The following is a 26,451-nucleotide window of genomic DNA, read 5'->3' as shown; positions in this document are numbered from 1 at the left end:
TTTCTATCATCACCTTTTTTCTCTTCATACATGTTTGATGTAAACCAGTGTTCGGTACTGATGGAGTAGATAGTCGATGATAATATTCAATGCAAAGTATATCACTGAGACAACTTACTCTTGATCATGGTTTTAATACTGGTTATTTTGACAAAATTAAATAAGGCACATTCACTGCATCTTTAAACATTCAAAAATGAAATAAACTACTGTAGTACAAAAATAATTCAGTCATACCTTTTCTTACCAAAATAGCCACCTTGGAATAATAATAATAATAATAAAAAAACGTATGTAGATGTTTATTTTTGGCTGGACACTAATCATTTTAGTGAATGGGGTTCCCGCAGTAAGTCTCCATGATGGAGGATGACCTTGTAAAGAAATATTACAAAACAGCTACACTTCGAGTTAAGACTTTGGATAGAAAACAAATGGCTAGTAAAGTGCAAACTCCCAGTTGAGTAATTTACCAAGATGACACAGGCCTAGGCCCTGCTTGGCACATGTTTGAGGGAAAACTCAAACCTAAAGGATGAGGATGTGTCCTTATTCTTACAACAACAATAAACCAGAGGGAAAAGTGAGTTTCACCCAAAGATGCTGAATCACAGCAGAATGCAATTTAAACAAGTTTTAGTGTTTACTTGTTTTTGACAGGAAACATTTGTCCTTATTTTCATAAATGTGGCATCAGCATATAGTTGACCAAAACATCAATGGTAGTTGTGGTGTTATATTTTCAAATGCAGTATCTAACTACAATCTATTTGTGGTTTGAGCTACATTATAGTTCTCTCTACACAGAACACAAGAAAACTAATTGCAACTGTATTTTCTTACATTCAATGCAATATAGGTGTAGCCATACTGGGAACACTTTGAGGAGGTGATTCTGTCTTATAAATAGGTTAAAATATAACTAATAAAATATCTAACAGGAGTAGGACATTAAAGGTTGACTAAAGGCAATGACTGCAACACAAACAAGCTCTATAAATCAATCCCTGATTCTACACCTTCTAAACTGTCAGATGTACAATATACAGTATGAGCATTGATTTTCAGATCTCCATCTTGTCAAGTAGACCAACCATCTGCTTTATGATATGCTGACATGCCACTGCTATGTCAGCATCCACTACTATGGTCTTACAAAGACTGTGTCTTTAGTATGGGTGGGCAACAAAATAAAAAAACTAAACTTAAATAAATGACATTTGCATCCCTTTTTTGTGAAGGCAAGGAGAAAGTGCTTTAAAAACAGGTAAAAAGAGCCCAGGTCCTTTCTAAACAGTTACTAGAACTAGGCTGCCACAATGTTGACCGACTCTGTGCAAGTTGTCCCCTGACTAGTGGTTCTGCCTCATGTCCTCAGAGTGCTTTAGAGACTAGGTCTTCCGTTTCTTTTGGGAGTGGAGTCTCTGTACAGGTCTTCTGAGACTGAGTGTCATTGTCTGGGTAAGTGTGGCCATCTCTTTCTCCATCTTCATCTGTGTCTCAGTTGACTTGGCTGTATGTGTCAGAGGGCTCGCTGGGGGGGTGTGTGTCAGAGGGCTCGCTGGGGGGGTGTGTGTCAGAGGGCTCGCTGGGGGGGTGTGTGTCAGAGGGCTCGCTGGGGGGGTGTGTGTCAGAGGGCTCGCTGGGGAGGTGTGTGTCAGAGGGCTCGCTGGGGGGGTGTGTGTCAGAGGGCTCGCTGGGGGGGTGTGTGTCAGAGGGCTCGCTGGGGGGGTGTGTGTCAGAGGGCTCGCTGGGGAGGTGTGTGTCAGAGGGCTCGCTGGGGAGGTGTGTGTCAGAGGGCTCGCTGGGGGTGTCTGTCTTGGAGGGCTCGCTGGGGGTGTCTGTCTTGGAGGGCTCACTAGGGGTGTGTGTGGAATCACTAGGGAGGTGTGTGTTCTCACTAGGGGTGTGTGTGGAATCACTAGGGAGGTGTGTGTTCTCCGTCTCTCTAGCGTGGTCCTCTCTATTGCCCCACTGTGGGGAAGGAGGATGCTCTGGGTCTATGGTGTGACAGCGGCTCAGACGTTTCTGCTCTCTGTCCCCAAGCTCAGGGCTTTCTGAACGGCTGAACGGGCCGCTGCTGTCCAGGGTCTCACCCCGTCTCAGCCGCCTCCTCTCCGGTTTACCACCTTGCTCCTGAGAGGAAATAGAGGATAACGTTAGCATCATATGGCTATGCTAACTAGCTTTTCCCACTCGTCATTTCTTCAGGATCATGTTAGCATGTTGCTAACCTTCACAATCCCATCCTCTAACAGCCTTTACCTATTCACCAAAAAAAGTTTGTCATGGCACATCAGTGATCGGTTAGAGGAGTACCTGACTGTGGGTTGCCGAGTGGATGGAAGGCACACTGACGTCTTTCGGCATGCCTTTCTTCATCTGCTGAACCCTTCAAACCAGATCAAGCATAGAGAGTTGAGTCATTACAAGTCCTACATATTAAAAGAAACTTTCATTCCACAAGGGGGCGTAATGCAAGCCGTCTTTTCCAGAGGACACTGAAAGGTAAAGTCAAATAGGATGAAACCATCCTCATTTGGCACAACGGCTAATATCGAAGTGCAGTGTGGTATGTATTTGTTTGCATCCATCTACTGTTGTTCTCTCCATGAAATATAGTGTCATTGAGTACTAAGGAAAAATGCTATACAAAATAAATGCATTATATGGAGGGGATTAAGTTCTAAATAGATGCCAAGGAAAGTGAATGAGAAGTGCACAGCAAATGGTCCTCCAAGGGACCTAATTAGTGGGCTTGCAACCATATACCAAATTATCAACCCTGATAAAGGCTTTCTGACACCTATTCAACTTTTTAAACTATAACGCTTTTTGGAACTCCCAAAACCTCCCATCCGGTTAACATAGTGGAATGCTGATTTGACCTCCCACCTCACTGACCTCCCATAGGCTCGTCTGTCTGTCTGTAGTACCGTGTCAGCTTTTCGTCACGATAGCGGTTTTATTTCCCAGAAATCGTCAAAAAGGGGTTTCACCTGCCTACTCTGTGGCAGCTTGAAAGCCTACCTGTTGATTGACTGGGCCAGCTTCTGTCGTCTACCGTTGGCAGCATCCTGGGACCTCAGCCGCTGGACAAATGAATGTGCTGTGATTTGGAGAGAAGAGTTTGGAAAAGATAGTTTGCATTATTGGCTGTTGTAAGACTAAAGGTAGTAAGTAAACTTGCTGTCTAAATCTTCATCTTTACAATGACATTACAGGTGGATGGTACACTGATTAGCTAGTGCTCTTACCCAGAGCCCCCTTGGGTACAGAGAGCAGTTTGATTGGTTCAGCATCAGGAGAGAGTCCAGACGCCTTCTGAAGAGTCCTCAGGATCTCTGTGTTCTGTATGGAAAGAAATACATTGACATACAATGTTAATTCAACATTTCTCAGTTCTAGCCAAAGTCAATGGGTTTGGGTCTAGTACTCAACATGCAGTAGGCTCAGGCTGGTATACACTTCACACTATTTTGCCGACCCAAACCATTCTGTGCTGGCTCGGATATGTTCTAGTGTGAACCATGTGAATGCCTTGACGTTACCTTGCCCCCGGTCTCCTGGGCACAGTCCAGTGGGGTCCTCTGTCTCTTGTTCCTCATGTGGACCAGAGCTCCAGTCTGCAGCAGCAGCTCCACCAGGGCCAAGTGCCCCCCCCTCACTGCCTCGTGCAGGGCTGTGTTCCCCTGGTTGTTGGCCAGGTTCACAGATGCATTGCTCTAAGGGTAATAATACACAGACAATAAGACAGATACACACAGAGGTGGTAGCCATTATGGTTGTAAACTGTTGTCACGAAAATTGTCAGATTAGGTCTTTTGTTATCATTTTACCACTCTCTGGTTTGTACACATTTATTTAAACAGAAGATGTTTTGACATGGAGCTATAGGAGTAGTTGGTCTGAGGGACCAGCAGGGAACAGTCTCAGTCTGTGTTCACCTGAAGAAGGAGGAGTGCTATGTCCAGGTGACCTCTGAGGCAGGTGTGGATCAGAGGGGTGTTGCCATAGTTATCCTTCTTATTCAGCTTGGCGTTGCACTCCAGTAGTGATGTCACAACCTAAAAACAGGTAATATTCAAACATCAGTCTGTTGTGTATTTAGAAAGACCTACGACAGTGTGAACAATGACAAGATTCAATCTGCATGAGCCTCTGTGATCAGTGGTCAGTGTGGACATTAGTGAGGTGTGATCGGCGCCCTACTGTGTGCCCACCTTTAGGTGGCTGTTCTGGCTGGCGAGGTGCAGCGGCGTGGCGCTCTGGCTGTTGCGGGCATTGATGTTGGCACCGTGGCGGGTGAGCAGGGAGACCAGTGCAGTGTGCCCGTGCAGGGCTGCCACATGGAGGGGGGTGAAGCCATCTACACTGCTGCTGTTCACACCCAGACCACTCGCCTGCAGGCTGGCCAACTTCTGAGTGGAAGTGCAGACACAGACATCAAGTGAGTTTTTGGTTTGAGGATCTTTTGACCATTTTGTTGTAATAGGGTAGTTCTCTGACCTTCTGTGTTGGCCCACAGTGTGGGCACTGGCACAGTGGGTGGCAGAACTCTGTCTGAGAGGGCAGCTCTGAATCTTCCTCCTCTGGCTCCTCATCTAACCACTCCAGGAGGTAACGCACCTACAATACACAAACACACAATGGGGTTAGAACCATTGATAGGCGAGAACACATACACAGCCACGCAATAAATTAGGAAATTAGCCAATAAACATCCTCAATCCTCACCATCTCTATGTCTCCATCTGCCACCGCACGCAGCAGTTTCTCCACCTGTTCATCACAGAGAGAAAGTGAAAAATACACCAGGGTCATTTAGTTTTTACTCAATTGACAATTATTTATTAGTGCTTAAAAAAGCTTCTACAGTATTTCGTGTCAGGCAATGGCAGGGTTAGCCTTGAGCAGGAGTCCTCATTCATCCTTACCTCTTTGTGGCGTACCCTGTCGCTCTCAGGCCTGGGCTCTGTGTTAAGGGAGGAGGTGCTGGAGACAGAGGAGCGCCTGCTGCTGCAGTCTGAAGCTTGGGGGGAGCGGTTGGGAGACTGTTGGGGACGAGAGAGAGCAACATCACTGACCTGACACCTACAGGACTATTACTAGTTCAAGAGGAGAGTAGAAGTATGACTTACATCATTGCTGTTCTCTCTTTGGTGAGATCCATTGTGTCTCAATTCCAATAGAGTGAGAATCTGCAAGACAAACACACCCATATTAGTCACACACACACAGCTTAATATAAACACTGTAAATGAAACGTTCTCTGGTGTAAGCAAACACTCACCTTAGAGTTTAAGGCGCACTGCAGGGGTGTGTCCTTGGACTTGTTGTAGATGCTAGTGCTAGCTCCATTCTCCAGGAGCACCTTGATGATGCTCTCGTAGCCCCAGCGTGCCGCGATGTGCAGGGGGGTGTCACCCTTGTCGTTCTGGATGTTCAGGCGACACACGTGCAGGTCGTAGTACACCAGGGCCTTAACACACTGAGACAGAACAATGCTGTAAGTTAGATCTTCTGAATACAACTCCAGTCACAGTAATATGATCAGTGTTGCCTTCATTTTTCACTACATTACTACACCTATAGTCTCATGCTACCTGCTTTCATTATTCACATCAGCAAACATTCAGTGAGACAAAATGGAGTGACTGAAAATGCTGCTAGGAGACATGTTACCACAGTGCCCTGCGTAAGTACTGGGACAGTGAAGCATTGTTTCTTCTTTTGATGCTACATTAAAAAAGGTTGGATTTGAAATTAAACAATTACTATGAGGTTAAAGCATTCTCAGCTTTTATTTTATGGTATTTGTGTAAAACATTGGTTTCACCATTCAGAAATTACACTTGAAGCATAGTCCCCCTAAAATACTGATGGGACAATTGATTTGACAGGTTTTCCTTTGTCATAAGAGAGCTGTCAATTTCTAGTATTGATTCTAAGCTTTGCATTTGCCTTTGGATTCTGCAGTTGATGTTTGTCAACATAAGGACCAAAGAGACGTCAATTAAAGTCAGGGAAGCCATTAGGAGGCTGAAAATAACCGAAAAAAACTATCACAAACATAGCCAAAAGCTTAAACCTAAGAAAAACAACAGTTTGAAACATAATTAAAAAGGAAAGAAAGCACTGGTGAGCTCAGAAATCGCAAACGGCCTGGTAGGCCAAGGAAGACTTCTACAGTGGATGATCGAAGAATGCTCACCATGATTAAGAAAACCCCCAAAACAACTGTCCCACAGATTAAGAACCCAGAAGGTAGTCAGAGACTACCATCCACAGAAGACTTCACCAACAGAACTACATAGGCTACACTGCAAGGTGCAAACCAGAAAGATTAACATAGTTAAACATAGTACCAGAGTGATGGCAAGAGTAAAGTGTGGAGAAAAAAAGGAACTGCCCAATATCCACAGCATACCACCTCATCTGTGAAATATGGTGGAGGGGGTGTTATGGCTTGGGCATGTATGGCTTCCACTGAAACTGGCTCACTTTACATTGATGATGTAACTGCTGACGGCAGCAGCAGGATGAATTCTGAAGTGTACTGAAATATCTTGTCAGTACAAGTAAATGCCTCCAAACTCATTGGAGTGAGCTTCATCATACAGCAGGACAATGACCCAAAACATAGCATTGCCATCGCAACTAGGGAGTTTTTCAGGGCCAAAATGTGGAAAGTTGTTGACTGGCCAAGTCAATCTCCAGATTTAAATCATATTGAACATGCATTTAATTTGCTGAAGTGGAGACTTAAGGCAAAATGTCCTCAAATTGAAGATGCTGTAGTACAGGCTTGGCAGGGCATCACCAGAGGCGATAACCAGTGTCTGGTGGGGACAATGGGTCGCAGACTTCAGGCAGTTATTGCATGCAAAGGATTAGCGATTCATTTGGACATTTGATAAATCTGTCCCATCACTTTTGGGTACCCTGAATTGGGTACCCTGAAATAGGGGGCTATGCATAAAAAGTGTTTAGTAATTTCTGATTTCCAACCCAAACTTATGGAGTGAAGAGCCAAAAGAAGAAAAAATGCTTTGCTTTACTTACTCCTATTAATTACGCAGGACACACACACACATATATATATATATATATATATATATAAATAAATCATTGATACAAAATGCCCCCAAAAATCTAAGACGATTCCACAGTAACATATATCCTTGTGTCCTCGACTTACGTCCTCGTGTCCGTACATGCATGCCAGGTGCAGAGGAGTGTTGCCATTGTTGTCCTGGGCATCTGTGTTAGCCTTATAGTGCAAGAGCAGCAGCTGAAGTCAAGGTAGAGGGGTAGATTGTGAAGGTAGAGAGATTAACATTTTGTATAATAAACGGCATCCTTTTTGTATGTTAGTTTTACTCATGTACTGTAGCCCTCCGAGCAGTGTCCTGCCTCACCGTGACTCCCTGGTAGCCCTTCATGCAGGAGAGGTGGAGGGGGGAGAGGGCATGGTAGTCTGTGGCATTGACCAGGGCTCCCTTTGACACCAGCAGATCGATCAACAGAGACTGACCTGCCATGGCAGAGAGAGAGGTTAAAGCTTTACATCTTAGTATATACAGTTAGGTCTGGAAATATTTGGACAGCGACACAATTTTCATAATCTCAGCAAGTGAAATGCATGCTCGATCGGGTTGAGATCAGGCGATTGACTCGGCTATTGTAGAATATTCCACTTCTTTGCCTTAAAAAACTCCTGGGTTGCTTTCGCAGTATATTTTGGGTCATTATCCATCTGTACTGTGAAGCGCTGTCCAATCAACTTTGCTGAATTTGACTGAATCTGAGCAGACGGTATATCCCTAAACACTTCAGAATTCATCCGGCTGCTTCTGTCCTCTGTCACATCAATAAACACAAGTGACCCAGTGCCATTGGAAGCCATGCATGCCCATGCCATCACTCTGCCTCCGTGTTTTACAGAAGATATGGTATGATTCAGATCATGAGCTGTTCCAAGCCTTCTCCATACTTTTTTCTTCCCATCATTCTGGCACAGGTTGATTTTAGTTTCTTCTGTCCAAAGAATGCTGTTCCAGAACTGGGCTGGCTTTCTTAGATGTTTTCTAATCTGGCCTTTGTATTCCTGAGGCTTATGAATGGTTTGCACCTTGTGGTGAACCCTCTGCATTTGCTTTCGTGAAGTCTTCTCTTTATGGTAAACTTGGATAATGACATGCCTACCTCCTGGAGAGTGTTCTTCACTTGGCTGGATGTTGTGAAGGGGTTTTTCTTTACCATGTGAAGGATCCTGCGATCATCCACCACTGTTGTCTTCCGTGGACGTCCAGACCTTTTGGTGTTGCCGAGCTCACCAGTGTGTTCATTTTTTCTCTGAATGTACCAAACTGTTGATTTGACCACTCCTAATATTGCTGCTCTCTCTCTCTTTTTTTTTTTGCAGCCTAAGGATGGCCTGTTTGACTTGCATTGAGCTCCTTTGACCGCATGTTGCGAGTTCACCACAAAAGCTTCCAAATGTAAATGCCACACTTGGAATCAACTCAGACCTTTTACCTGCTTAATTGGTAACGAAATAACAAAGGAATAGCCCACACCTGTCCATGAAACAGCTTTTGAGTCAATTGTCCAAATACTTTTGGTCCCTTGAAAAAGAGGGGGCTACATATAAAAGAGCTGTAATTCCTAAACCCTTCCTCCAATTTGGATGTGAAGACCATTTTGCGTTATTTCAGCCCAGGTAGGATTACTGTAATAGTGTTTTTTTTTTTTTTTTTAGATCACTTACCACAGATAGCAGCAACATGAAGTGGTGTGTAGCCCCTGTTGTCACGAGAGAAGGGTGTTACAATGGAGGGGTCATTCAGTCGTCTGCAATCAGACACAATATTCAGAAAAGGGAAATGAAAGCGTGGAATTTCACTTGAAGGCAATTTATGACATTGAACAACAAAACACTTCAGGACGGAAATAACAAAACAAAGCATTGTTAAAATGGGGAAATGATACTAGCCGGGATAAAGGAAACAGAAAGCGAAATGTCAGAGAAACTGATAATTACACCCCCTCTTTATCAAAAGGGAATTGCTATTGCAAAAAACATTGATGCGTATCTGATACACAAAATAGCATTTGTGGCATCTTCTGATTGCATCTTAGTTATTTCTTCTGAATAAAGATTAACCAATAAAAGACATTGTATAATGAATGAGCACGTGTGTGTGTGTGTGTGTAAACTCACCCAGAAAGCTGGAGCTCGCAGTGGTCACAGGAACAGAGGGGGTGGCACATCTTTACTCCATCCTCCTCACTCTCACTCTCACTCAACACACGCTGGACCTCCACCTCGTTACCATTGGCTATGTGCTACAGTATAAACACACAATCAGTATCATAGTAGTATCAAAAAAAATAATGGTCTACAATAACGGAACATGGTCTATAAATCATACATCGAGTACGGCATCCATCTTAACCAACAAAGCTATACTGTAAGCCCTATGATGCTGAGCATCAGTTTCTATCCACTTTAACAGCTGCAACTCATAGCCATAAAGCTCAGAGAGACTACAGAGTGTGGGTCAGACTAGGCCATTCAATGTGTGGTGCTGGCTCTGAGCATTTCGGGCTCATTCATGCTGGTGCCCCCCCTACCCCCCTGTGTCCCTCTGGTGGGCCAGCCCGTGACAGAGTGGACACGGTGTAAGCGGGCACTGGCCTTGTCCTTTAGATGTATTTTAGTCGTCACTTAGATGTGCCGGGGGCCTCTGGCCACCTGCTTCATGCTGATTCTCTCCTACTGTTGAACATCAGTTTGCAATAGCCTCTAATCTTCACAGCGTCACAAAAATATTCTGTTGTCCTCTTTGTGCTTATCTGTCCGAGGGAGCCCCCTCAAACTAGACTCCAGTTCCTGAATTCGTCCAGGCTGAGTCTACTCCACCCTATATCCTGGTCCTTGCCGCCCCACCCGGGTCCTACCAGAAAGCTGCCCTTCACTATAGACCCCTAAACTCTTGCACCACACCACATTAGTTTACTGTTCAGCACCTGATCAGCCAGAGGTTCCTCTCAATGTTTCTTCCTCCCAGGGAGTTTTTCCTTGCCACTGTGCCCTATATTTGTCTCCGCTCTGGGCAGTTTTTTTTTTTTCTTTGCTTACTTTTTGGGGGTCTATGGTTTTGTTAGATCCTATTGTTTGTATTGTATTTATTGTTGATATTGTTTAGTATTGTTTTTGTTATAAAGCACATTGCAACATTTGTCTACGTAAAAAGTGCTATGCAAATACATTAGATCAGCTCTTGCCGCTATTGCACTTGAAAAGGGCTTGTGAGGCTCCCAATTAATGTATTATTTTCTTTATAAAAAGGTGCCGACCCCTGGGCTAGGCTTAGGCAGTCAGGTGACAGGAGGAAGATTGGGTTCACCTCAAACAGACAGTCTATAGGAGTAGCAGCAGGCTGGGAGAGCAAGTTCATCTTCTCTTTGAAAAGCACCTTTCCGTTCAGGTCCCCGGAGCCCTGCAAAACAATGGAGCCAGTCACTCACTGGCAACCGTTCTACTACACCAACACATCTCTTAGCCCTTCTGTCCATAACATCTGTTATGTAGCAATTGTTTTGACAGTACTGCAGCAAAAGTTTAGACTGTGCTGCAGAGCAGGGTTTCAGGATCTGTAGTGATTTTTAACACTATGAGAGGTGTCCCATCACTGTTGGTGCAGCACTCACTGTATGGCTGTAACTCAGGTTGCCCTGGCTGATGAACTCCACGGCGGCCTCGAACGACGTCAGACAGTAGCTCAGGTCACCCTTAGAGGAGTTACTGAACCGGAAGTTCTTGATGTAGCTCAGGTTGGCCATCCTGGAAGAATATACTTGTTAACGTGGCTGTTGACTGGACAGTAGATCAGATTAATTAAGCTTAACGACTTGTCTACCAATCTTATTAGTTTACCTCAAGTAACTTAATTACCCAATGTTTGATTACTGTCAAAAGGTTTATGTTGAATTTCACTTACCAATTAGGTATTTCTGTCTTGAGTAGTAAATACAAAATGACAGAGAGAAGTTCGTCCGCGCATATGGCCTCTATCTTCACTGTGGAGGGGAAATGGAGAAGGAAATATTCCATTACTGTGGAAGTATTATTACCTTCAGTAACTGTAACATGCTTAAGTAGTTCTGAGGATTATGGAAGAAGCATAGGGAGAGAAGACGCTCTTTAAAATGAATAGCAACTTCACCCTACAAACAGACTGATCTTACAAACAGACTCTTGACTTGTGAAACCCCATACACTCCGCCTAACCTCTGGGAGACACTCTTCCTCTGTGTTTGTTGATTACGCCCAAATTGGTAAATTGGCTGTTTGGCAAACAGAAATTAGGAGAGGCATGTGGCACTCTGCAAAAACAGAGCCTGGTTGTTGTGTGGCCAGATTTAAATAACAAACTGGACTAACACATTTGGGTCTTAACAGTTAGCATATTGTTTGTGTGTGTATGCACAACGGTTAATTCTATTACTGGGCGAGTGAAAAGACAGGGCTGTAGTGAGGAGGAGGAGGACACTGTGGTTGACTGTACAATTCACAAAACCTGACCTTCTCAGTTACAACAGTCAGCTTTACCAGATGGCTATGCTACATAGTTAGGGCAATCTAAACAATGATATGTCTCTCTCTCACTCACACACACGCACACACACCTGAGCGGCTGGGGGACTGCATGATGGTGAGGGCCACCTTCCTGAGGCAGAGCAGCTTGTGTAGTGGGGAGGTGCAGCGGTTCAGCTGGCTAAGTTCTCTCTTGGCCCGGGGGATGTTGATACTGGGGAGAGTGAGGAGGCGAGGCAGGTTAGAGTGGGGCAGTCATATGTTAAATATCTCCTATCAGTGTTCTTGGCACCTTGTCCTGGTGTGTGTACAGGCTTTTGTTACAGCTCAGCGCAAACACACCTGATTTAAGAAAGCAACTTATCAAAATGGTCTGAGACAAATGCCAGCACACAATGGCTTTCTAGGACAAGAAGTGAAGAACACCGATCTATACTGTGGATTATTAACATACAAAAAAAGCAGAACCAGGATTTTGTAAAATGTCATGAAGCAAACCTAAATTCAGATTTCACCCCCAAGTCTTTCTGCTGCAGCTCCTGCAGGCTTCTCGTGGTTTTGTTGAAGGCAGCATCCTGTTGGTACAGTACAGTAATGATAACACAATAGCCATCAGCCTTTCCTGCATTTAGATTCCAGAAATGAGTCTGGCAGTGATACCAAATATCATGTTTGCTCGTGTACCTGGCTGGCTTCAAGAGTTCCCACGAAATTAAAAATGATCTCATGGATACCATGATGAATATACATCTAAAAAAGGAGAAAACTTGGTGATTTTCATGAGCATGACATCACACGGGGAGTATCTCATCTTAACAAGTTTTTTTTTTACCTCCACTGCCTGTTTGAGGAGCGTCATCTGTAACTCCTGTTTGGCCAGAATTTTCTAAAAGACAGGCAGTTCAACCAATCAGACTCCCATCTCAGCAGATGCAATGGAATGCAGCCAATTAGCACTGAGAAATTAACTTAAGGTCACACTCACCAGGCGCGAGTCTCTCAATAGGCACTGAAGACATTTAGTATAAAGGGCATTCACCGAGTCCTGACAGGAGAAGAAACGTATATATTAGAGCTGTCATTAGCAGCAGAGTTCATATAGTAGATGCTACGAAATACATACTGCTGTAGATATGTCATTGTCTGCTAACAGTCAAAGTCTACAGTCAAACATGTTGTTTCAGGGATGAATGGTGCTTACAATGTGGTGCCGCAGTCCCTTCCTCTCCTGCTCCTTGAAGGAGTGACAGAAGCTGGTGATGAACTTGTCCAGTTTATCAGCGTGGCGGCCCAGGAACTCCTTGACGTCCTCCACATTCTTCAGACAGTATGGGGTCGGGATGGGGGTCACCTCCACTGAGAAAGGGGGGAGGAGAGAGAAGTGACAGTAAGGTAATGGAGAGAAAGACAGACAGACAGACACACACACACACACACACACGACTACCTGGGCTTTGGTCTGTGTCGATTGGCCGAGCAATACAGAGGATGCTGTAGCTCTGCTCCTTCTCATTGTAGAAGGTCTCCTCAAACAGGATGGGCACTGTGGCTGGGGCCTGGAACCCCGCACCCAGTCTCACCTGGCTGTCCTGGATACTTATCTCCTGGAAGACAGCAAGCAACATACAGTGCCCTGTGTAAGTAAGTCTTTTGGCTGTAAACTCCAAGTTATTACTATGAGGTTACAGTATACAGTCACTGAACACTTTATTAGGAACACCTGTACACCTTCTCATGGTGGAGGTGGTGTAATGGTGTGGGGAATGTTTTCTTGGCACACTTTGGGTAGAACAGGAGATTCAGAGCTTCAAAGTGTACCTTAAAAATCTGCAGGAATTGCATGATGCAATCATGTCATCATGGACCAGAATCTCAAAGGAATGTTTCCAACATCTTGTGGAATGTCACGAAGAATTGAGGCCGTTTTGAGAGCAAAGGGAGGCCCTACCCAGTATTAGTATAGTGTTCCTAATCAAGTGTTCAGTGAGTGTAGATTCTCAGCTTTTATTTGATTGTACATTAATACCTATTGGTTTCCCCATTTTGAAATGACAACACTTTTTATACAGTCTTTTCAGGAACCAAAAGTAATGGGACAGATTCATATAATGTCCAAATTAAGCACTTAGGTTTAGTATTTGGTCGACAATGTACTTTGCATGCAATAACTGCCTGAAGTCTGCGGCCCATTGACCCCACCAGACGCTGGGTATCTTTTCTAGTGATGCTCTGCCAGGCCTGTACTGCAGCCATATTCAGTTGCTTGTTTTGGAGGTATTTTTGCCTACAATCTTCTTATCAGGAAATTAAATGCATGTTCAATTCGTTTTAAATCTGAAGATTGACTTGGCCAGTCAATAACTGAATAATATCTGAAAAACTCACTGGTTGCTATGGCAGTATGTTTTGGGACTAGTTGGAATAGTGGTGCTAGGGCACCAATGCCGCAGGAAACATATGCAGTGAAAGTAGCATGGTGCATCTTACCTTTCCATCTACCGTCTGATATCCCTCTTCCCCAGGCTGTAAAATGTAGGTGTCAAACTGGGCCGCTGTGTATGAGCTCAGGATAAGACTTCCACGGCATGGCACTAAAACCTGGGGGGCAACAAATAACATGGGCAACAGGGGGAGTTAACTTATGAACAATGTTTCCCATGACTCAGACTGGCTTTTCACTAGGAGGATCACTAGGAGTTTAAACAATAAAAAGCATCTGACTGTGTCATTTCCGTTTCACCTCAGGATCTTTTATTTCTTCATGATATGGCTGCTGCCCATGAGTTGATGTAATTCCCATGACAGAGTATCTTTCCATTACTACTCTTTGCAAACTAGCAGCAAACTTCAGAATGGAGTTCTCTGTCTTCACACACACAGCTCTCTTTTGAGAACTTCCAGAACAGTAATACTGATGACTTATAGGAGTGACCCAGATTTTATCCTCGAGCTTCCTCTTCTAACCACCAAGTACAGTTGGGCCTTTCAAAATACAAACATGTTTTCCCAAGTACTCTATAGGTCATCATACAACTAAACTTTCCCAACAGACAACCATAAATTGGATTTTTCTCAGTTGAGGGGACACAGTAGAGACTTTAAAAAGACCCTCAAACAGAAACATCTGACAAACAGTTTCCTCTGAAACAACACATCACTTTCAATTTAACAAACGTCTCCTCTGTCTCTAAAACCTTCAATGAAGAAGCTCACTTCTCAGCTATCATTTGATTGAAGCTATAGAGGCAGAAGTGCACTGTCACACCCTATCCATTGCCGGAAGAAATCATTGACATTTACTAGCTGACCTATATTACCAACACTTATATTTTCAAAAGACAAGCCAGCACACAGTTTTGTCCCCTTGTTAAGCCCATGTCAAACTCATCAAGTTGCAAATGTGCACATTTGTAGCGAAACTGTAGGTCACAAGGAGAAATTAGCCTAATTGCAGCTGAAAAACATTTCATTATTGTACAGTAAAAATTCAATGAGGATTGCAGAGAAAGGAGTAGTATACTACATGCATGCCTCCCAGCTACCGTATTCTGCTGAGCTTGGTCTCTGATACACAATGTAAAGTGCTGAACGGCACTCTACAGCCTGGCTGTCACTCACAATGCCATGGAGTTCTGCCACTCTGCTGCACAGGTCTGGTCTCTGCTTCTCCAGTGCCAGGTAAAAAGGGTTCTTCAGGATGTTCTCGTCATACACAGCCATAAGGACCTGGGACTCTGGCTCCTGAGAAGAGAAGAAGATGGGAGGAGTTGAATATTAGGGACATCTACACACGTCACAGTCCACAAAACAATCATTTCAAGTTTCAAGTCAAGCTTTCACGACACTTAGCTTCAAGCTAAGGAGACGGGAAAGCGAACGTTAGCGATGTTGCCATGATTTGGATCCGAGCGAATGGTAGTTTGCTACGGTCTAGAGATCAATAGAGATTTCCACAGACAGTAAACAAGCAGAGACAGGAGAGTAGCACTGGTTCAGAGGCTCCCCATGAGCATCTTAAACCACTGCAGGAACAACAGGAAGATTGTTTGTGTCTACACTCCTCGGTCTCTCTCTGCATATACAGCTGCCTCTCTCAGCTAAGCTTGTTAACTTTCTCGGAAATGAAATTACCAAAGATGGTTCACTACATAACTGCATCACCAGGAAGGCTAAATATGACATTTGTGAGACCTTGACACAACAGTAAACAGACAGACCTAAAAAAAAAAAAAAAACATGTTTTATGGTAGCAATGCCTCTGAGATCAGTCTCATCTGGAACAATCGGAGAGGAGGTTCAATAGTCTGATTGGTCTGCTAAATTGTAGCTATTAGAGCTGATTAAGACGGCAGATCAGGTTTGTCGAGGCCACTGGGACATGACTGTGTTGTGCATAAACAACCCCCTCTATTTAACCCCAAGTGCCTCCTCTTCTTTGGGCCTACCTGTGGCTTTGCTGAAGAGATGTTGTGTAATGAAGAGGGGGCACTGTGGCTTCTCAGAAAGAGTGAGGATCATTTCAAGACACATCCAGTTCTGTTGACTTTGATGAAAGTACCAAAATAATTGGCATCAATGCAAGGAATATGAGATGGGCTAAAACAATTAGAACTTCCGCTTCGACATCATAACTGTGTAGATTATTGATTGTTGATTAATTTGGCACAAAGATTTCTCACTCTACCAATTATTTGATATCATATGACAACTTATTATTCTTTAATATTTGGAGTGTATGCATGTGGGGCTCCATAAGTCAATACCAGATATTTCAATAAGCAATTTGACTGTAACAATTATTCTGTGACGTCTAGTGGAATAGCACCCACAAGGCATTTGCATAACATTTTGTAGATCAAATGACAGCTTATCTGTTTTCATCATTACAAAAGGATTCAAACATCCCCGTCTGTTGGTTGCCTTGTGATGCTCCCTCTGCATCTGTTTTCCCTTGAGGCAAGTTAAAAAAATATATCTCCGAATCATTCAAATGTTCATATGGAATAGTTTGAACCAGAAACATTTTCCAATATGTGATCACCAAAGAAAGGTCATGTGCTTCCTTTGAGTAGGATTCCAATCATTCCATTGAACCATAAAAAATCATCACGAGCATCCCCAATACAGAACCACATAATCTGAAACCCTTTGTCTCATATGATAGATTAGACTCACTTGTTTGCGCCGAGAAAAGAGGACGCAGAAATCAACATTCATTTGAATATTTTATACAAAAATAATGACCCTGTAGGGTTCACAAACTTTCGAGCAGCACTGTATATGCTAGTATCAGATGGATGCTGGCCTGAAACTGAAGAATGTACCATGTGATTGACCTGCTGGGCCTGAAGAGCCCCAGTTGGGGGAAACCTCTGCAAACTCGTGATCAGAGTGGAATAAAGCTCATGGCACATTTTCTAGTTCAGTCAAGCCAAAGATGGCATTCCATGGCTCGGGTGGATTGGTGTTGGGAAAATGGCCTTTCATGCCTTTTTTGTCACAATTCACACAAATCTTTCATGACAGGTCATCATCTGCATGCCTTTCAGTGTACTGCATTGACTCCACTCTACAAATCAAAAAAGGCTACGATGATGTGCCTATGGTGATAAACAGCTAGTTGTTATCCATTTAAATCTCTGTAAAAACAGATTGGTCACAAAAAGAGTGAATAAAGGCCAAGCTTATTGGTCAATTGAGGTTGCACCTGTATGAAAACACTTAACCTCTGGCTCCAATGTTAATGACCCTAACGGACTGATTGTTATTTATGATGGGGAGATACAAGGAGAAAATTCGACCATGGTTGCACACAAAACTAACAAATGTTGCTTTTGATATTTGATTAAAACATGAAATGGCCTGTACTTCAGAGCATCGACTGCTCTCTTCCCCTCTGCTCTAGTCAGTGAGAGACGCACAGCAGCAGAACCTGTCGCCCCATGTGTGCACATAGCTTTATGGAGAACTATCGATATGGCATCGTTTACACATTACAAACACACAAAAGACAACAGAAAGATCTAGCTAATTTCTGAAAATATATATGATATTCTATAATGGCAGGTGCAGTAAAAACAGTTGTCAACTTTGTGGGTTGGTGAGAATACTGATGTTCTGTTTTGAGTTAGGATTAGGCAAACTTAGGCGAAGCAAATTGTGACATCTTGATAATAAGATGAGAACAGTTCAGTAGCAAATAAAAGCATACCTGGTTGGCATCAACTTGGGAGTTTGAGTGATAAGCCTACATTTGAGCGAGAGAACATGGCAGTAGAAAAGCATACAATGCCCAGCGTAAGTAATGGGACAGTGAAACATTTTCTCTTCTTTTGACTTTTTGATATAGTCTCCCTATTTTAGGCCACCAAAAGTGATGGACAAATTTATCAAAGGTCCAAATTAAGCACTCGTTCAGTATTTGGTCGATATTCCTTTGTATGCAAGGACTGCTTAAAGTCTGCGACCCATTCCTTGTTTTGTTTTTTCTTAATGAAGGTGTGCATTCTTCAGCCATGCACTGTAGAAGTCTTACTTGGCCTACCATTTCTGACCTCACCAGTGCTTTCTTTCCTTTTAATGATGTTCCAAACTGTTGATATTTAGGTTCAGGCTGTGTTTCTGATAGATTTGTTCAGATATCTCAGCCTCAAAAGGGCTTCCCTGACATTCATTGACTTCCTCATCCTCTTGATGTCCTCATGTTGACAGACACCAATAGCAGACTCCAAAGGCAAACACAAAGCCTAGAATCAATACTAGGGTTAGGGTTACATTGACAGCTCTCTTATGACTGCACAAACGATGCGACAGAACACACCTGGCAACCCAGAAACACCTGTCAAGACAACAGTCCCATCACCAATATGTAGGCAAATACCATCAAATAAAAGCTGAGAATCTCTACTTTAACCTTAAATCATAGTAATTGTTTGATTTAAAATCCAAACTTTTCAAGTATAGAGTAAAAAATACTTCACTGTCCCTTTACTTATGCATGGCACTGTACCTCCCCCCTCATCTATCCATCCTCTCTTTCATATATCCCTTCAACCTATCATAAGACACTCACTTTCTTTCAACTGCTGTGGTAAATTTCTATAGCAAATAGAGAACATAACAAGTAAGACAGGACAAAGAGGCTAAGAGTGAGTTATGAAAACCAATTATAAACATTCCATATAGGACAGGACAAAGAGGCCAAAAGTGAGTTATGAAAAACAATTATAAATGTTCCATAAGAAAAACAGGTTGACAGAAGGAGTCAAATCAAGAGATACCCAGATGTTGATTTATGGAGGGAGTGGTATCAAGAGGTATCTAGAAGTTGGTGCATGAAAGGAGCAGAACCAAGTAGAACCAGGTACCCAGAGGATAAGGGCAGGAACAGTAATAAGGAGTACGGGGGTGATATAATATTAAGCAATTATAAACATTCCATATAGGACAGGCTAAAAGTGAGTTATGATTATTATTATTTTTTTTAAATAAATGTTCCATAAGAAAAGAGGTTGATGTATAGAGGGAGTAATGATTTACGGAGGGAGTGGTATCAAGAGGTACCTAAAAGTTGGTGCATGAAAGGAGGTACCCAGAGGATAAGGGCAGGAACAGTACTAACCAGTACCGGGGGTGATGTAATATTCTTTTTGATAATCATGACGGGCTCGCCACCAATATTGTTACAACCCGGTAACTGTCTTTAGAAATGGGAGGGGAAACCAAACCGTGACGAGGTATAGGAACCGGGTGAATGATATTGGTGGAGAACAGCCAGAAAGTGTGAATGATTTACATATGAGGGATGGAACCTAAATTTGATAAAGATTGGAACTGTATAAACATGGTGTGCTGAGGGACAAACAGGATGTTACGCGAACCACCTCGGCTTTGTTACTTGTAATAAAAGTCTCAGAAGAAACCATCAGCTCTAGTCTTGTGCATTTTATATTTTATCTTAGAATTCCACAACACCAGAGAAAATCAATTTTTTTCCACTATCTAAATAAGACTTTAAGCCCACAAAGTTTCTTCTTGAACTTATTTTTCTAGTTCTAGTTATTCTCTTTCTTCAGATTTTCCAACCGCTACTCCTACAACTTTTAAGCTATTCACAGCAATCCAACTTCAAAACATGCAGAGAGGTCTAACTTTAGTTACTTGTATTAAACTTCTTTAAACATATACTTATAAAATATTGAGCAATAAAACCACTGTACACTCTCTCCATCTTACAATCCTCTTAACCTTCACTCATCTCTCTGGCTATCCTACCGTCTGAAAATATTTTATAGCAGGATGGACCAATGGATCTCACTTTCTTTCAACTTCCAAGCCAATCTATTTATCTATCCATTTATTGTCCAAATCATCTTCTGTGTAACTTGACTTGCTTGAAAAAATCTCACCATTTATACTTTAAGCTGTACTTCACACCTCCATTTTTAAATGCTACTGCTCTTTCATCTTTTAACCTTGACACCTCAATTCAACTTTAAAATGTGAAGACTGACTCCACTTAAATAACTTTCATTCAGATGTTATTACTAGACTTTTTAATCTATAAGCATTTAAAGTTGTATGAATTGATTTTGTATTAGTTAAACAAGTGCACTTCACAATGACTGGCCAGTTTTTAGTATCACGGGAGGCTAAGCGCTCCTGGCCTCCCTTTGACCATAGCCTGTAGAACATCAGTTAGAGACAGGGGCCACTACTCCCGCAAACGGCACTTCAGCATTTAAATTAATAATAGCGCTACACTGAATTACAGAAAATTGAGTCATTAGACACAAAGAACGATCATTCCTATATTTAAGTTGGCAAAAATGTCAGGTAGGCTCAGCCTCCCTTGTCTCCCGACCAGCAGCCACCACCGTTTCCCACCAAATACCTTGGATAACAGTAGGCTAGATTGGCAGTTCTGCCAGGCTACTAGGCCTATCTTTTCTACATCCTCAGATAAATTGCTCTCAACAAGTGTGTGTCTTACCCAGGGCATACAATTTACTTTTAGGTCTACCGGCCACAGTGTCTGGTGGATGAGAATTCACCAGACACCCAGAATTTTTACCAGCCACATTTATTTATAAACCAGAATTAAGGCAAAGACCAAATAAACATTAGCATGACTCCTGACACACTGAAAATTACTCCCTGCACAGAACGAACAGTTAAGGCTTTACGTTTTACGCCTATCCCTGTGTCAAAATACCGCTAAATGTGTTCCTGTTCTCTCACGCGTCGCGTGTCAGTTGCCATCTCGTGTTGTCACTTGTAGTTGAATTTTAAATGTAATGCTTTATTTTAATGCATTACTTGCTTGTAACTAATAAAGCTCAGACTCTGGGGTTGGTTTGAAATTCAGGAGAAGCATGAGTGAAATGCGCAGTAGTTAAGTCAACTGGAGGAAGCAGGTGCAGCAGGACAGCGACCATAATTGTGGATCCCATCAGTTTCGTTTCTAAATTGAAGCATACCATTATTCACGAACATTTACTGTTAATTTGTTAGGGTCTCTTACCGGGTTAGAGAGAGTGGGTAGCTTTTTAGTACCAGTGTAGTTAGTTATATGCAAAATAATTACTGCATAGCTATATTACTATTACTACTAGCTATAATATTAGCTAACATGACTAAAGTTGGAAGCTGAAGCGAGTTATAAGATCTTCTCTAAGTTGATTAACCATTGACAAATCCTATCCTACCTGCAACTGCAACCTGACTTCTTCCCATTTGAGTTGCACACAAATGCATCGACGAAAATAGAAAAACACCCCGCTGCACTATCGCTGAATAAAAACCTGCTTGAAGATATCCTACATGTTTGTAATGTTTTTCTCGCGGATAGTAGTATAAAGTAAAGAGTCAACAGAAGAGATGTTTTATCCGTTTCTCGCTGTGGCGGTGGTGTATTCCGTGTGCCAGCTAATGCTAGTTCGTGTTAGCATAATTGCTAATCGTTGCTAGCTAGCTTGCCAGCTAAAGCACTGTATCAGGTAGCCTAGCAACAATCACGTCTTTTTCCACTCCACTTTTGAAGGCCGCTGTTTTGGCAAAACAAAAGCGCGATTGGTGGACCCTTGGTCGGCACCCAGAATACACCACCACCACTGCGAAAAACGGGGAAAAAAACAGCTCTTCTGGCGACTGTTTATTTAATGTCAACTTTCCGCAACAAGGAATACAACATGTAGGATATCTTGAAGCAGGTTTTTAATTTAGTGAGTGCGGCGGCGTGTTTTTCTGTTTTCGTCTATTTATTGGGTGGGTTGTGAAATCTTACCGTACGAGCATCACTGCACTGGTCGGGGTTTAACTTACGTGCGCGCAAACATACACACGAAATCAACACTAGTCAAAGCTTAGCTAGCTAGCTAGCTAGCGACAGCGACGTCCACTTCACTTGGTTGGACATTAATTCAAACCATTACCAATGTGCCAATCTAACTTACCTGATCAGTTAGCTAGCTACTCACTTCGGAATCGCATCACAAAATGCCCTTCTTTATAAGACGGACAGTTCAAACAAAGTCTACCATCGATGACCCACTCCCTGGCTATCACAGTCAGCACCACTGCCGGTCTCTCAAGCTTGATGACGAGAAAACATTTGAGTGGGTTTGAAGCCAACCAATCAGATTAGACATTCCCTACAGCAGGCCAATCATTGAAAATTGCGAGGTGTCTGTTCCATTGGTCAGTTCTCGGTCGGGGGCCGAGGCATCAAAGGACTACAGCAAAGGGAGTCTGTGCTCATAGTCCCAGACGTTTTACACTAAACTGATCATACGGTTTCTGGCTGTAGGCTGCTACTACTGAGGTTGTCACCTGTGATGGTTTATATACTGAGAGATAAATTGATTAGATCATTTACATGGTCTTAGCTTTTTGGTCACTTCCCTGAGGCCTGAAAAATGGTTTCGACCCAAAACATCTTAGTAGATCTTTGACAAAACTCTACTGAACAGGTCACATTTTCATATGCTCATTTAATATTAATAATGTTTTGAAAATGTTACATTAGAGGGTCCATGCGCATTCAACCTACTGAAATGTAAATTGTTTGAACTCTAGGTTTCTAGAGACTCTCACAATCTTACTCAGAGTAAGAGGTGTATCTCAAAAGTCTTTCCTCGCTTCATCTGTTCTTGGCTATTTCAAATCAAGTTTCTAACAATTGAGAAAGGGCCCTTGTCTCCTCTTCAAGCCTTCTTCAACAGTGTGTTTTGAGAAGTAGAGAGAGAGGATGCAAGGAATTGAAGAAAAAGCAGAGGCATACATGAGCCTTGGGCCAAATCTCAAGTCTTTCCTTGACTCCTTGTCTATCTATCCTGACATTCTCAAGAATGTATGAGGTTTCATCCCATTGGGCATTCTCCTCCAATATATTTTGAAGTCAGGAGAAAGGAATCAAGGAAAGACTGAGATTCTGCCTAGTTACATGTATAAGGGGGTAACAGTTAAATTCCTGGTTTCAGAGCCTGGTATATACTGGCCTTTTGGTGAAAACATGCTGGTGCAATTCGCTGGAAAAGTAAAATACTTTCAAATTGTTAATTATAGAACAAGATGGGCAAATACAGTTAAAGCTAATGTAGGTTCTCCAACTCCTCTTCCTTGAGATCATCTGAATAGACAAGTCAGTGAAAAGCTTTACCCAAGGCTAGACTAGGGCATGTTAAATTGTCTTCCACTGCCATCTGCTGATGCTGAAAAGTATGAGATTGGCATTCCATTTCCATTCATGTTGAAAATGAATTCAGAGCCTGGGTCAGTTAAATTGAGCAATTCCTTGGTGGGGTTCAGGTGGACAGAATATGCTACAGATTTCTATAGAAAATTACAAATAATAAACAGTGTCACAACAAATCAAGAAACTTTAATTTATACTTCAATCCAAGCAGCACAATACAGAAGAATACAAACAAATAAAATAAAGACATGTAAAGTTCATTTTCAAAATTCAATCAGAAAATCTTTACAATGTCACTCTTGTTTAGCACTTGAATCTGAACGACAATCCCTAAGATCTATAGTCTATGGGAACAAAACAAACCTACTTGAAACAACACAACAACCCTCCAAAAAATGTTTTCGGGTCTTTAATTCCTGACACTACATTTAACACATCTAGGAATGCTTGTCACTAATCTAGTCAAATAAACATGAACATATTTTAAAAGCTAGTGAGACGTTTTAATAGCACAATAGACCACAATGCCTGTAGAAGAGACTCCCTGTGCTCAACATGGAACCAAAAAGTGTTTTACATGGCACCGAAACTTCAAAGGGCTCTTCAACACTCAGCTGAAAGAAAACTGCTTATACAGCAGAGTAATCTTTTTTCCTAAGTGTACCAGTACACATTCCATTTAAAATTACTCAAATGTCTCAATTTAGAGAAACTTGGTGAGCCACATCAAATTGTACTTTCGCAAGTTAATACAGAGATCTGGAGGAAGATAACTGAGCTGAGAACAAAAACGGATGCATCTCTAAATTAAATGTATGATTTAATTATAATTATTCCAACCAGCATTAAAGGGTCATTTTACTCAAATTATTTCCAAAAATATTTAGACAGTTCACCATAGTGAGTGATTAGTGCTGTTTAAATTTCAATTAGATTTTGAAAATAACCTAGTTTTTTTTTCTTCTTTTTCCCCCCCCCCATAATTTCACAGGTGAGCAGTGTGCATTCAATTCCCCGTTTGGGACCACTGCACTGCAATCTGTTTCAGAACTTGTTCACTAATCAGTATGTGGTTAGTATGCCTACCACTTCACTCGCCGTTTCTAATCGGCAATATTGACATGTGCACCTCCAGAGAATACTCTAGTTAAACCAAAGACCATTAATATCACTTTCTGGTTAAACTCCCCACCTCCCAAAGCACCTCAAAGCTTTCTCGATAGAATATTTGGCAATGGTAAACGTAACCGGATGGTAACCCACCCACCAGCCCCCGATTCATTAAGCTAAATCAATATAAGCAGTCAGATTCCATTTATAGCAAAATAGGGTATTACAAAATCGACTAATAGCTTTTAACAACCGGGCCCAGCTACTTTTCTAAACAATGTGGTAGGCAGGGACGGACTGGGACAACAAAACGACCCTGAACTTTCAGCCCACTGGGGGGCTTTCAGTCGTCGCTCACCAGCCCCACAGCCCACAGATCAAGTGACCCCATACACCAGCCCCGCAGTCCACAGATCGAGCGGCCCCACATCCCACAGATTGACCGGCCCCGCAGCCCACAGATTGACTGGCCCATACACCAGCCCCACAGCCCACAGATCGACCACCCCTGTGATGATTATTGTGAAAGCTCCAAACAGAAGCTCCCTTTTGTGCTATAAACAAAGTCTAATTAATTCACTCCATGCATTGGAAGGAATGAAATGTTCCAACTATTTGTTTACAAAGCAACAGCTTCAATATCATTCACTTAAATAAAATAAAACCAGAGCAAACAGTTGCTGCCAGGAAGGAACCACACAACACCAAAACGGATGATGTTTACAGATTTGCAGTGATACAAAATATTGTATTATTGTTTGTTCTTTCCAAGAACGAGAATGAATAGTGAATGCTGTAGTGGATAGACTGAGGGTGGCTGCTGTTTGGATATACTGAGGGTGGCCATGCTAGCCAGCCCAGCAAAGCAAGCAACTGTAGAGGGACTCCAATGTAAATTTGCCTTTTCAATTGAAAGATCATATTCTAATGTTGAATTGTCCTGTTTGTCTATTGTGGTACAAAAATGTAATGTTTAGAGACAGTTTTGGCTTAATATATCAAATGTATTTCCAGACCTAGGCTGAAAAAGAAGTTGGAGGACTTGGTGACATACATGTGCCCTAAATTAGGAATACAGAGGAGGTAATACAAGCTTCAGATGAGATTGGGGATGTCCTGGGAAAAAAATTAAAAAGGTAGATTCAGCAGGGCGGCACCCAAAACAAAGACAGCTTAAAGTGAGACGCTTCAGTCTTTTTGGTCAGATCAAGTCGGTTCATATAGAGTGCCGAAGTGTGCCGTCAAAAATCTGCTTACTTCCGGTTCAATATAGGTTTACAGTTTCTTGTACATTATCTTCCGATTAACTAGCGTTTGATTACCGCAAAACTTATTTTTGTAGCCCGGACGTTTATTTTTTTTAACAACGGAGCGCACCCAGGACATATTGGAGACTCTTGGAGCTATTGTTAGAGACCGGTGGTTAAACCCACGATATGACAGAGCTGAATACACACTTCACAATTTATTAGGAACACTATACTAATACTGGGTAGGGCCTCCCTTTGCACTAAAAACAGCCTCAATTCTTCATGGCATTGATTCCTCAAGATGTTGGAAACATTCCTTTGAGATTCTGATCCATGATGACATGATTGCATCGCGGAATTCCTGCAGATTTTTTAGGTGCACTTTCAAGCTGTGAATCTCCCGTTCTACCACATCCCAAAGGTGTTCTAGTGGATTCAGATCCGGTGACTAGGAAGAACACTGAACTCATTGTCACGTTCATGAAACCAGTTTGAGACGACTTTTGCTTTGTGACATGGTGCATTATCATGCTGGAAGTAGCCATTAGAAGATGGGTAAATTGTTGCCATGAAGAGATGCACATGGTCAGCAACAATACTCAAATAAGCTGTGGCATTCAAGCTATGATTGATTGGTATTAACAGGCCCAAAGTGTGCCAGGAAAACATTCCCCACACTATTACACCACTTCTACCATGAGAAGGTGTACAGGTGTTCCTAATAAAGTGTTCAATGAGTGTAGACCATACTGAGAACAAATATCCACCAACATTTGCCTACAATAAGTCAA

General features: G+C 42.4%; 1 protein-coding gene across 3 annotated transcripts; it reads right to left on the bottom strand.

Moving 5' to 3' along the window:
• Positions 1–131: 131 nt before the first annotated feature.
• ankrd27 (ankyrin repeat domain 27 (VPS9 domain)) lies at positions 132–22,189 on the bottom strand. 3 transcript variants are annotated; one of them, XM_083667221.1, is made up of 29 exons: positions 22,060–22,189; positions 15,224–15,346; positions 14,093–14,203; positions 13,053–13,209; positions 12,807–12,961; positions 12,591–12,650; positions 12,438–12,491; positions 12,290–12,355; positions 12,104–12,180; positions 11,698–11,819; positions 11,010–11,088; positions 10,720–10,852; positions 10,416–10,508; positions 9,227–9,351; positions 8,774–8,856; positions 7,422–7,537; positions 7,202–7,294; positions 5,294–5,491; positions 5,142–5,201; positions 4,938–5,054; positions 4,738–4,782; positions 4,510–4,629; positions 4,224–4,421; positions 3,948–4,067; positions 3,552–3,725; positions 3,258–3,351; positions 3,031–3,109; positions 2,320–2,392; positions 132–2,136 (listed from the first exon to the last, which is right to left on the bottom strand). In XM_083667221.1, the coding sequence occupies exons 2-29, from the start codon at positions 15,323–15,325 to the stop codon at positions 1,501–1,503; spliced, it is 3,540 nt and encodes a 1,179-aa protein (XP_083523347.1). In that variant the 5' UTR covers positions 15,326–15,346; positions 22,060–22,189; the 3' UTR covers positions 132–1,500. The 3 variants fall into 3 exon arrangements, with proteins under 3 accessions (XP_083523347.1, XP_083523348.1, XP_083523349.1); XM_083667222.1 differs by having other exon boundaries at positions 8,774–8,808; XM_083667223.1 differs by lacking the exons at positions 15,224–15,346; positions 22,060–22,189 and having other exon boundaries at positions 12,807–12,956.
• Positions 22,190–26,451: the final 4,262 nt, after the last annotated feature.

Source organism: Argentina silus (assembly GCF_951799395.1).
Source record: "Argentina silus genome assembly, chromosome: 3".
Classification (NCBI taxonomy): Eukaryota; Metazoa; Chordata; class Actinopteri; order Argentiniformes; family Argentinidae; genus Argentina; species Argentina silus.
The sequence above is the reverse complement of the archived record's forward strand: the minus strand, read 5'-3'. Positions and strand labels throughout refer to the sequence as shown.